Below are 13,658 nucleotides of genomic sequence, written 5' to 3'. Positions count from 1 at the left end.
CTTAGTTCACTTGGGGATTTTGAAAGATCATGGTATATAATACAAATCCACCACTGAAGAAGGAACACAAGTTTACTGAACTGTTCAAGCTATCTTCATATATGAGTCACTATCAGATATGGAGAGACAGGACCTTAGAACAGTTTTGACTTAATGTAGCAGAAGCCACAAAAATACGTGAAAATATTCTTCTTGTCACAGATAGCAAAGTAACAACATTCAACATAAGAGGACATTTTGAAAACTGTACAAGAAAGCAGCATGTCATTCTTCAGATTATCTATCAGATCAAAAAGGCATTTCCCCCGTTTTCTTATAGTATACACAAGGGAGCCATATCTTACCAACATTCTTTTCACTTATTAAACGTACTCACAAACCAGAAGTTTCACTTTAAGTACACTGTTTCCTTAGCAGCACCTCCCTTTATTTCTAGGTCACTAGTTTACCTGGAAAAGGTTTAGGCAAAGAAAGTCATCAAGATGGACTACTTCTTTTTTTTTATTCAAATATAAAAATGCATACATCCTACAAAATTTAAGCTTTCTCTATAGTCAAAAAGCAGATGATCTTGGGAAGTACTGTCACTTAAACTAAAAAGAAAGCTCTGATGACCAACAAGTATAATCCATTTTTGAAACACATAGCCTACAGGTTGTATAGGAATTAAGCAGCAGTGCTTGTTACAGACTTTCCTAAGTCAAAGGGAAAAGGACTCCTGACAATTTTATCCATCCTCCAGCTCTCTGCTCCATGTCTAGGATAGCCTTGGAATTTTGATTTCTTCATCTCTAATTATGCTTTCTACATATACATGAAAAAAGAGCAGCATAACAGCATGTAACTTTCTAACCCACTTTGCTTTCCTTGTACTATGCTTTTTCTACAAAGCTTTTCCTAAAAGTTAAGGAACCTTTATATTAATGCATATTAATAAATTCAGGACTTTACTAGCAGAAGGTAACTTAGATGCATTCCAAATTGAAAAACAAGAAACCCTCAACAAATAAAGAAAGTTAAATTTAAAAGTGAAGTCCGTTTTTTAGAGATAGTTTACTCTAAATTTTAGTTAGACCATACACATCTTTCAGGAAATGACTTATTTTGAGAGCGAGGGGAGGAAGAAAAGCAGAATGCAGCAAAAAGAGACCTCGAAGTTTGCTCCTTCATAGTGTAATGGTTTTCATTAGGCACATGGACGTCTAACACCCGATGGTGAAAATGCTAGAAACACTAGCTCTGTCAACCTATCTCTAAGCAACCTCCTCCCATGGCAGAGACTTCAGCAGGATTGTGCATGCTGTGTTACTTTTTGCTTTCCCTCCTTCTCTGCCTTCATACAGTTCATGCTCTCCTTTGAGACCCACTAGATCTCACTGGCCTCAGACAGAGCAGACCTGCTCTGCCCTCTTGTTTGAGAGCAGAGAAGAGAAAGCCAACGGGGAATGCAGGCTGCCATCAATTCCCCACCTTTGTGCCGCAGCAAAGGGCAGCTATTCAAGTAGATACCAGGCCAGCACAGAGGAGTAACAAAGTCAAAAGCAGTTTCAGGGGGATGGCAGTTTAGACTCACAATACTGCACCCATGCAGGTGGAGCATTGGCTTAGTCATTTGTGCAGAAAGGGTAACAATCCCATAAACACTGCAGAACTAACAGTGAGGTCTAGGTCACAATCCATTACCAGAAAAACCACCACAACTAACCAAACCCCAAACAAAACCCACCGCCATGGAAGAAAAACCAAAAACATCCCCAGGAAGGCCTGCTCTGACGCAGCTGACTCATTCTGCAGGTCCAGCCTGCCCAAAGCCAGACCCTGCTCAACACCAAACCAGTACTGGGCTGACTTTGTGCAGGGCTGTCTAAATCACATTCCCTCAGTTCCATGGTATCAGCAGCACTGATGTTTGGGGTGTGCCGTGCTATCTTAACTCCAGAATAAGCAGATACTGACATATAAGGCAACTTGTTGCATTTTGGGAAATTTTTAACTAACAGGTAAGGTAAGGATTAACAGGAGGTAAGGACTGGGTTTTTTACATCTCTTTTAACCAATACCCTTGCTTTCAAAGCTCAAAGGAATTATTTAATCTTTCTTCACAGTTAACCAAACCTCCACAGATTGAACACGGAAAGAGCTCCCCATTTTGATAGCAATACACAGAAGAAGCAAACAAGGTAGCTTTGTGACTTAAAAACTAACAGCTTTTTTATTCATTCTCCTGATAAACTCCAGAAGATTTTCTAAGCAAATTTTAAATTACAAGCTGAGATCACAGAGATTTGCTCAGCTACTAAGGCATGCTCATCATAAGGTAAGGAACAGCATTGCTTCCACCAGCTCTCTATGAAGAGGAGAAACACACCTATCAAACCTGAGTGGGTCAGGTGTACAAGCCACAAGAAAAGCTGATATTGTAAGACACTTCCTTTCACAGTTCCAATATTTCTAAACAGAAATTTGATAATTGAGAACAAACACAACTTCTGCCTCTCAAAAACCCAAGAATAGTTTAGATAAATTTTGGAACTAAATGCAAGACAACACAGGCCTAATTCTGTCAGTAAGACAAGAAAGATCACATGATTAAAAGACAAAATACTGTATATTCTGAATGCTTGCAGGATTTTTCTCCTCTAATAAAAACAATTCAATATGGCCACTTAACTTTTGGTAAGCCCTACAGCATGAACGAGCATTACATTCTTTTTCCATAATATTTTCAGTAAAATAATGACTTCATTATATTTTATAATATATAAAAGAAACCTTAAAATGGTTATGGGTTTTTACTGTTTATTTCTCCCACTCATGTATCAGAATTACCAAGTCCAGTCTTCATTGGTGATAAAAGGATGCCTGTGAAAATTTCAGGGTACAGTTGCTTCTGTTAGTCCACAACTGATAAAAAGCAGATGTGCTGAATCTAAATCCCCTCATTTATCAGAACCATTATATACTGAAGTTAGAGATATTAATTCTTTGAACCACGCAAAAAATGCCGCTCTGCCCCTAGAAAGAGTTGGGACTTCATTCGTTTGATCCTGAGTCATCAGTAGGCCCATAGAGTTTCAAAGCTGAAAGCCTTTATTTTTCCACACAAAAGGCAAGAAGAAAATAACCCACCCACTTGAAAATCCTCTTTATCCATGGTAAAAATGGCCATAACTCGATTAAAGCAAAAAGAGTAGTAACATTTTCCATGAATTCTAACCAAAGAATTTTAACAATTCTTACAAAGGAACAAAGGTCAGTATAAGTGCACAGTCTGCTTTTATCACTTCCCTACCACAGACAGACATCCATGACGCTGGTCAAAAATGTACCTGTCCCAAAGAAGAGTTCTAGCTAAGAAATATCTGGTTTATGAATCAAAAATTGTCTGTGAAGAGCAAGAAAAACCACAGCACAAAATAGAAGAGTATGTTTTCTTTCCTGATTTGGTATCAGATTAACATAAAACCAGAAATGGTGGGAGGAGGGATGTAAAGGTTGATATGAATAACCACCAGCTGTTACCAGCACAAGATTTTCCCACAAATTCACTATTACAGCTCTTCTCTTAAAAGCCATCTACAGGCAACTGGTAAGTTTCACGTTACCTGTTCAAGTAGCTGCTTCTCAGCAGAAACATTTATACCCGATTACACATTACTTGAGAGTTACATTTCTCCAAATAAATAAAACTGGATAGGTTTTTTTCAAAAGCGTAAATTCAGGGCATGTCTTCTAAGTACAGCTATCACTCGTTAAACAAATAACACTTCCTATAATTAAGAACTGAAAAAAAATTGTTTGAAGTTGTAAAAAAAAAAAAAACCAGTCTGCAGATGTATCTTTACTTACAAAGCAGTTATCACAAATGCTACTTTCTTTTCTTTTTTTGTGGTCATTCATTCTGTTTCACAAAGTGGTTTAAAATTATTACATCTCAAACGAAAGCCTATAAAAACATATTGAAAGATACAACATGCTTAAAAAGAGTTTTCTTGGTTTCATAAGCTTTTCTTGTTTCTCTTTTATGAAGAGTTGAGAAATTAAAATTAGCATTTGAAAGTATTCAAAAGATTGCTTAAACTTCTCATTCAGGTGTCAGATTCCACAGGTGCAATTTCTCATTAAGTACAGTGAAACCTTGAAATCAATTTTGCTAGGCAACCTCTGTTCTTAACATTATAGGGCAAAACAGAAAAAATCTGCTTTCCCTATAACTGAAGATATTCTTAGACAAATAATCAACGAAAAGATAAAGCCTAAGATAAGGACCAAAAAAAAAGCATGCTGTTCATCTGTCCTTTTACCTTAAATACTGAGAGTATTGAGATTCTATAACTTCTGGTTAAAAGAACTTTAACTTGTACTGTTTCATCATTTAGTCCACTCTTCTGTCATTATTATGCTCATATTGTAACTCTACACTCACAGTGTAACTCATGTTAAAGGTCTTTTAATATTCATTTTAAAAAGCATTAATAAAAAAAGCACATAAAGTGCACTGCTGGGAACACCTCAGTACGGGGACGAAGTGACAGAATTTCTTTTTGCAATAAAGATAATAATCTTTTGAAATAGAAAACAAAATTATGCTGGCACAGATTTTTGCTTCTTGAACTCAACTGCTTGCAAGACAAATTCTATTAGAGCAAAATACTTCTTTTCCCACAGAATTATTAACATTTCTGCTTAAATTGACTTGTAATGATATAAGCTTTAGGGAAACTTCTATTTTTTATACTGATTTTGGCTTTCACTGGACCAGAACTCTTATTTAGTGTTAATTCACAAAATTGAATGCAGTATCAATAAGTTTGCTGACTATTATCTATACAATACAGAATCTCTCAAGAAGTACTTGGAATCGAACCAGATAAAGTGCAACTTCTTACTTGATAAAATTTGCAGGTATGCACAGCCTTCCTCAAGATCCTACTACTAAAATGGCAAATTAAGATAATCCCTCAATTTCTAGCTCTCCTCCAATTAAATAGAAATAGAAAGCAGAGTTCTAATAAGCATTCAACTTCAAAATTATCACTGGAGTACCTTTAAGATGAAAGGCAGTGCCACTAAACAACAATGGAAAAAAATGCCACACACTCACTAAATACAAACATTAAACCAAAACTAACTTGGAACCTTCTTGTCTAAGCCAAAAGCATGCTTCAAGTCTTCTTGCATTCTAAGGTTCTTCTGTTTCATTTAATTTTTCTTATACACATATGGGAAGATGTTATTACTAAGCGTTCAGTATTTTGTATATCAACACAGAATAAACATCTTCATGCTTACAGTAAAATGCTTTCAGAAAATAAATTTACTAGTGATAATATAAATGACAGCTTCAGAAGATGAGAAAAATGCAATAAAAGTGGCATAATCACCCATTCTAGAGAGCAGTTTCTGAAATACTTACAAAAGCTTTTCAACTTACAGGACTCTAAGAACCATGATATGGAAGACACTAAAAACAGAAGTTTTATTTTTGCTGCAGTATAGATTTATGCCATCTGTGCAAAGTAAGAACACTAATTATAAGATCTTGTTCTGAATTATTTTTCTGACTTTTTCAAGTCAATACTTATCTATGCAGAAGTCCTTGCGAAAGACATAAAGCAATTTTAAGAAATGTCAGAGAGAAAAGTAAAATTATTAAATCTACTGGACAACTTTTTTTAAAGTTTACCTGCATTGTTTACCACTGACAACCCACAAGCATTAACTAGAGGACACAATCTCTTGTATGGTCCAAGACAGCTAATACTGAACACTTACACCCCAGGTGTCTCCCAAATAAAGACCATCATTCGCACAAAAGTATACTAGAAAATACTTACCTATTTTGCTTAGTTGGTAGTTTTGGTTTATTAAAACAGCGTCACAATCCAATCCTTGAATAACTCAAGGCACATTTGAATTATCACCAAAGTGATGACTTTAATCAAAAAAAAAAACAAAACAAAACAAAAAAAACCCACCAAAACCATCAATGCTTTCCATGACAGTTGACAAAAATTCTGCAGAACAGTGACATTTTATATCTCATGCAATAACTAAAATTTGAAGAAATTACTTATTAGTTTGTTTGACCTGAATATAATTAATACTTGATGTGTTGTATTTACCATTCTGTAATCCCATCCACAATTGCTTATGATCCTTTTTTTGCATTTCATTGATGACTTGACTTTTGTGCTTTAAAGCATCTGCTTCTTTTATACAAGCCATAAAATGAGCTTCAATCACATCCTTAGAATGGCAGTGTAGAAGATCCTTTTCTGGAAAATTCTACAAAGAGAAATGACAGATCAAGAAAAATAAATGCATCACATACCTTGTATGATGAAAAATAAGTGATAATTTTAAACAGGCATATATTTATGCAAAAGAAGCACACTGGAATCTCCTACTTACAGAAGAATGTAACAACCATTCTCTCACTCTGCTGACAAGAAACAGGTTGCAGTGAAAATGTTTCAGGAAAAATAAAAGCTGAACAACTTTCTGTAAAACCAGAATTTTAACATGTTTTCAAGCAGATATTCAATTCTCAGACAATAAACAGGAGAAAATGATGAGAAGTAAGTGACGAGCACCTATTTTATATTGGCTCTCTCTGATATTTTATCCACCATTTCTATGCAGTTCCTTGAAAACCAAGGAGAATCACCCAAATATATCAACTATAGTATATCTGCCACTTACAAACATTTTTCATTAGAGATACTGGAAATCTTTGTCAGCTCCAGCTTCACCTAATCCACATGACTACTGCTAGCCTGTGTGATGTTATTTTAGACCCCTTTTATTTGGCTAGAACTGGGACACAGCATTCAGCATTGCAGATGTACAACTAACATTCCTCAGGTAACTTTTATCCCTTCAGTAAATGACATCTACCTCTCCTAATTAATTTATTAAGGAGTTATAATAGTAAATCTCATTCAGGCACAAAAAAGATTTCTTTGGAAATTAACTGTTCAGAAGTCCAGTATTGTAGAAGCTGTGGTGTGTCTTCCTCCAGTTTTTCTTCTATCAACACTTACTATCATTTGCCATTTTATAATAACGCAAGCATTCACTAACACAAATCCAGTCCTTTAGTTTTCAGAAGTTTTAAAACCCACCTTTATTCCCTCCTTATTCATCTTATTTTCACAGTTGCTTATGATCATGCTGAATGAAGCAAACCTCAGAGCCAAACCAGGGTGGTGGCATCATCAGTACCCCCCTTTCCTAACAAGGGCTTGCCACATTTTTATACTTGAATTCTCATTCTATTCCAACAGAAGCCCTTTCCTCTTAACCCATTACAAATTGGCACTTTAAAAAGCTTTTATTAGGGATTGTCAAAAGCATTTTGGAAATACAAGTACATATAATGGGATATTTTTCAAAGGCTTTTACAACATAGTTAACATGTCAAAGTAGGAGAAATCTAATGCTGGAAAAAAACCCTACCTTCACTCGCCCACATAAACCCAGGAAAAATAGTGAAACCCAAAGTATCAAAAAAGGGAGCTGGGGATTGCCTTACCTGAAGGAAATTCTGAGGATAACAGTGATAGTTCCCTCCTCATTAAGTTATTGAGAAGAGTTGGAAATTAAACAATGAAATTTCATATAGTGATTCCTCCTTATGACAATGAGAACCCAAACTCTGGAAACTGTGGATCAAAAGGATGAGTATTTTCCAAAAACAGGGGCCTAAAGAAAAGATTCCTAATATCTTTTCCACTGAAGTTTACATGGTTTGGTGTTGAACTTGCAAAAGGGAGTGCTGTTGTTAGGACTGATGTATGTTAAGATGACTAGAAATCTGAGGACAGAGGTAAATCTTATTTCTCACATGAGAATGGCTGAGCAAAAGACATTTAAAAAGACACAACAATAAGGAAAGTTCTTCTGGGGCAGATCTTGCTCCTGTTCTACCCTACAAAGCTGAGTGTCTCAGCATAATTGGGCCCAAGATTACTAGGAAAACATTACTGGGATTGTTACTTGCCAATTGACATCTGCATAGGCCTGTAAAATACTTTCAGAAGTTCAATTTACTCACTCAAATAAAAATGAAAAGTCTCGTAACCAATCCAGAAGAAACAAATAGACAGAAATAGCATACTTAAAGATCAAAAAAGTTCTTTACATGCAAGAATTCAAAATGAGACACTGGCATCCCTCAAAACAAAGGAAGAAACAGTGGTATGTACCTAATGCCAAGTAATATAAGAACCTAGAAACTGACTTTCATAGTTAAAAACTGATGTTTTAGCTAAGTTTAAGAAAACAACAGTTTTGTTACAACAACTGTTTCACTACACATATGTCTAAATATCGAACTGCAGGGTCTTTTTTGGGACATTCTTCTCTTTCAACAGGTAGACATCTTCCTGCTGACCTTCTTCCACTGAAATTCAAATTGCAGGGAACATCACTCTGTGGGGATGAGTTCCAGAAATCATACACAGTGTAGTCTGCAGAACAGCGAGGATCTATTTAAAATTGGTCAGAGCTAGTTAAGCTAGTGTAAAGAATCTAGACACAGTAGTAGAACTAGGTATGGCATGATTAATTTTCCCAGCCTCTAAGCAGTAACACTGTGAAACACTGGAAAACACTCTTGAATCTAAGTGCTGTGTACTCTTTCCTTTAGTAGGAAAACACTGACACATTTCTAAGAAGTACTGTGAGTAGAAGCTGAAAAACCTAAACATGAAAGTGACAACTTAGAAAAAAACACTGCACATGTGCAAGAAACACATGAAACAGTTTCACCTACATGAGACTGCCAACAAAAAACACAGTATCCCCACTGATTTATCAATCAGGGCACAAAATAATAAGTTTTATACTTAAATGTGGATCATGTGTATTTTTTTTTTAATTCTACTTGCCTTCTTTCTACCTGAAGAAATAGTGATCCATCATAAATAATTTTATTCAGTTCCGTGAAGAAAGGGACAATTGTAAACAAACTGGTAGCCACCCCTGGCTATACAACTAGGAGATTTGTGAAACGTATTAACAGATAACATAGGCAGCTTTAATTCAAGTACTCTTATTGGTGGTGTCTTACTCCCTGCATGTCCTGTATCTTTGAAAGAAAAGTTACTAAGGGTTAACTCCCATTTTCTTAGAAAGCTCAGAGAGTTCTGTTTTTTATTATCACATACCAGTAGACCCTTGCAGCATGAACTGGTCACAAAGAAATAGGTATCATTTGTACAGACAGGAGTACTAAATGACCTCTCATATAAAACTGTACCAAAAACATCACAGGCAATTTCAACAGTCTGGTTTCATAACTCCATTCCACCCATATTTATCTCTCAGTTCTAGTTCACAAAACATCTGTTTATCCTGTGACAGTCTACTTGCTGCACTGGACTACATTTACAGAAAATAGGTCATTAAAAACCATAAAGAATGTATCCAGTGGCAGGGGGTGCATCTATGTATTTGTGTTTAGTTACCATCAGTGGTCTTTCCTTTAAATAGATTAATTTCAAAAAAACCCCATTTATAATTCTGGCTTCCACAATATCTCCTAGCAGTTCCACAATTTATCCATATGCTACATGGAAAAGTACTTCCTTTCCATTCCACCTGAGTCAATTTTCACCTAAAAAAAAAAAAAAATCACAAAGATGATGACTGTCACAAACAGACAGATGCTGTCTCTCCTCCTGTACGTCAGGTCATGGGTGGAGAGGCAGGCACCAGCAGACAATGGCTTCAGCAGAACCTCAGCCTTTGCCCTGGCACACACGACTTCCTCTCCCCTCCAATAGCACTACTGTTTCCAGACCAGTTCACCACTTCTTATCTACTGCCCAAAATCTGGAGAGGTGGTTACCACACTGAGAACGTGAATAGCGTTTAGCAGGCTGCAGAGTAAGGTGAGATGATTGTAACAGGAAGGGATAGAATTTCCCTCCTTCCTGTAAAGCCACACCTGGGTAACAAAAGCAACTTCCCAGGCTACATCTTCTCATGATTCTCACACGCCAGTACGCTGTTCAGCCTCATCCTTCTGCAACTATTTAATGCAACTGTTTTTCAACTTTACAAGATACAATTCATGTAATTTTATTGCATACCAGAAGTACAAATTAACAAACTGTTTCTTCAATGCAAAAACTAAGCGTGTTTATGATTTGGTCTGCATACATAACACAGCAGGACAATTACAAGCATCTATCAACTTGAAAACTTTTGCTGAACAGAAATAAACCTTTTCCATGTTTTTAACATCAAACAAAGAAACAAGAGAGGGGGAGTCTGACTTTTAAAAAAAAAGTTGAAAAACACTCTTTACAGATGCTTGAAGGATCTGTTGTTGACTCCGTGCATTGGTAGAAGAAAGGAGACAGCCATGACAACAAAAGTTAAACCCCATAAAATCTAACACTGTTTGATTAAGCCAAATAAAAATTACGGCTCTTTGACAAATAACTACACAGAAATGAAAAGAATACTCAAGTCAGAAATCCCACACCTAAACTATTCAGCTGTAAGGAACTGTAACACATGAAAACCTCTTCAATATTTTGACATACTTTGATATCTTTCAGTTATGTTTTGACTTTAAGGATTCAGAGGAGTTTTATTTAAATAAAACTTTCAGATTACATCAAAATAGGAAGAGAGATTATGCAGGTGCTAACTCCACAGTATTATATTACTAAATTACATCAACTTTTTAAATGATACTACCTTAGCAGTTAATTATTTCTGCTGATCTTTAATGTATACCTTTGAGAAAAACTTAAAGTAGCAGATCTTTTGGCAAGCAGAAACACAAGGACATTAAAGTCAAATTTATGTTGCTGTGTGAAATTAAAAAGTACTGTGGTGCTGCAACTTAATTCTCAAGATGCCTCTATTTTGTGATGGCAACATCCACACATTGCCACTGTTAATATCCCAGAGCTCTCAGAACATAACAATTAAACCATGATTTATGAAACTAGATGCCCTACATTTTCTTCAGAACATTCTGGATGTTTCTTCATCCCAGGTCTCTGACATTTATCAGACAAATGTAGCAATTATAATCGTTTCAAAAACATCCCCAACTTCAGATCCATTAAGTCAGTCATTTTAGAAGTTTCAACATGTAGAAATACATATAAGAATGTATGGTTTCAGTGTACACTTCCAAAAAGAATCAGATTACTGTTAGAAAAAGCTATTCTAACACACCTTCAAGAATTGTTTCAATGAAAACGTTCAACACAAGTGCTTCCCAATGTGCTTTTCATTTCACTCAAATCTTTCACACACTAAAGGCAAGCCTATTAATGTAGCATTGTCCTTCAGATCAGTTTTCCTATTGCATTGTTTCTTTTATAATGAAGAAATTAACATTTCAAAGCTAAATATCATGATTTGTAGATGTGCTTTTGACTTCAAAACATACGTGGAATTACTGTCTCAATGCATTTCAGGGCATGCAAGAATCCTGCACCAAAGCTAACCCTGCTCAAGTACCCTTCTGAGCAAAGATCAGTAGTGCTATTAAGTCATACCTAATGGTTTTACAGTGCATAATCAAAATAATGTCTCTCCTGTGACTAAGCTGTCACAAGACCAAACTCATTTCACTCAGTTCTCTAAAAGGGACCAACATTAGGTACAACAGCATTCCTGTCTTCAAGGACTTCTACAGCATCTCATATCCATGCTCATCTGACTCAAACCAATTGAATTAAGAACATTATAGAAAGTTCTTCTCTTATATCATAAGTCTCATAACTTACCTTGAAAAATAATCTTGGATTTTGAGATTATAATACAATAATTTTCTAAGGAATCTCATTAATCTCGTGGATGGACAATCTCACAGAAAATAGCTGCAGATTTACAGAAACCTTTATATGCTTCCTGAACAATGAATATTCTCCCTTTCAAATCATACCATTCACTTGTTTTATAAAATAGCTATAAAACCTTTACCTAGCTCCAAGATGTCATGCAATCTTATCCTCACTTGTTCTTAAAAAAGGGTCTGTGTCAGTTTTACCTTGAAATGCACTGTGATGCTCCAAGGAAGGGCTGTATTTGATGCATGGAGATCAAACAGTAAACCAATTGGGTAATGCCTAAAAATGACAAGATATTAATTTAATATAGAAGCTGTGCATTTAATTCTACATATCACAGTTAACATACCAGCATTTACACACACACACACACACACAAAATAGCTGTTTGACTCCCACAATTGGCATTCTTTATTGCTTACTTAGAAAAGTTACACAGGCAAGTTTAGATGACTGACAGGCAGAATCAAGTCTGGAATTTACATGTTCAATATCTAAACCAGTGGTCTCCAAGCTGTGCCCACAAAACACTGCTACTTTTGCAACAGCTTTAAGTGGCCTACAGCTGCTTTGTGGAACCTCCCAAAACAGTACTTTTAGTTAAAAAGCATCAGACCAGGAATAGCTGGTCTGACAGAAAAGCACACATGCTTTCAGAAGCTTGAGTGTCCTGCGTTTATACCACACTGACCCTTAACATCCCTTCCCTCTCCCACATGCCTGATATGTCAATGTAGAGAATAAGTGGAAAAGTGAAAAAATCACGTATCTGTAAAAGGGCTGAGAGAGGATAGATCAATATTGACTCCATATCTTTACTATCAAGTTTAAAAGAATGAAAGGGGAGGAAAAAATTAATTGGAGTTTTGTAATTCAATGGTATTCCAGATTAAAGGAGTCACACAAAAAAAAAAGCTTTCTTCTGGCAAATATCCACTTCTGTCTCACAGCTTGGTCTCTTAAATTCATTACAATACACAGCCCCTAGCAGTATATGGAACATATATCACACACACAAAACCTCCACAGGCACTATAAAAAAAGCTCTTCCTTCAGTTTTCTCACCAACAGACACTGTCACGATTTTTGATAAAATATTTTTTTTTTACATTCAGCATATCAAGACCCAGTCTCTTTATCTTTCAAAAACTAACATGAAGAGCCTTACTAGCTTTTCATCCTACTAAGCGAGAAACACATGCTGAACTGTAAACTCAGTAGTTTCACTGAATTAAATGGGACTGATCACAGGTCACAGAGCCAAGCACATACAAAAGTTTTGAAAGTCCCAAGAGCACTAACCGAGAGTGTTGCTTTAACAGCACCTGTGCCAAGCTATTTTCCAGAGCAGTAAACTCTCACACAACAGTGCTTTAGCACCCTCTGTGGGTGAGCCACCCCAAAGCTAATACAAATTCACCACAATAGCAAAATAAAACCCAAAAAATTACTATAATTCCTGAGCTTACCTGAGAATAAAGAATAAAGAGAATGCATATCCAGATTTATCCTGATTCACTGCTAATGCTCAAGTTTTTACCACGAAGACTTTTTACTACTGTCAATCATGTCCTAAATACTTAACAAGGATTCAGCAAGAGTTCCATGAAAGAGTGGTTTTCCAGGTGAGTTAAGCAATAAAAATCAAATTTGATAATTAGATGAACACAAATTTTGAACACGAACAATGACTTCCATTACTTTCAATTTATACAACAAAACAGATAACTAAGAAAAAGAAAACCAAAACAAAAAACCCACACAAAAACTCCTGCATCAGGTCTTGGCCTACATCTGTATTTTCTAATCAGTTTAGATTACAAAGCGTAATCA

At 35.8% G+C, this 13,658-nt stretch overlaps 1 protein-coding gene across 3 annotated transcripts in view; it reads right to left on the bottom strand.

Annotated features, from left to right (window-relative positions):
• The window catches only part of ATG5 (autophagy related 5), a 73,911-nt gene that overhangs the window by 50,449 nt on the left and 9,804 nt on the right, over positions 1-13,658 (bottom strand). For all 3 annotated transcript variants that reach the window (XM_082277028.1, XM_082277030.1, XM_082277029.1), the window contains exons 4-5: positions 12,026-12,104; positions 6,126-6,288 (exon numbers count right to left, since the gene is read on the bottom strand). In XM_082277028.1, coding sequence (XP_082133154.1) covers positions 6,126-6,288; positions 12,026-12,104 — 242 coding nt within the window. The remainder of the gene's footprint in view (positions 1-6,125; positions 6,289-12,025; positions 12,105-13,658) is intronic.

Source organism: Coloeus monedula (genome assembly GCF_965178545.1).
Source record: "Coloeus monedula genome assembly, chromosome: 2".
In the NCBI taxonomy this organism is placed as follows: domain Eukaryota; kingdom Metazoa; phylum Chordata; class Aves; order Passeriformes; family Corvidae; genus Coloeus; species Coloeus monedula.
This window is presented reverse-complemented; position numbering and strand designations above follow the sequence as displayed.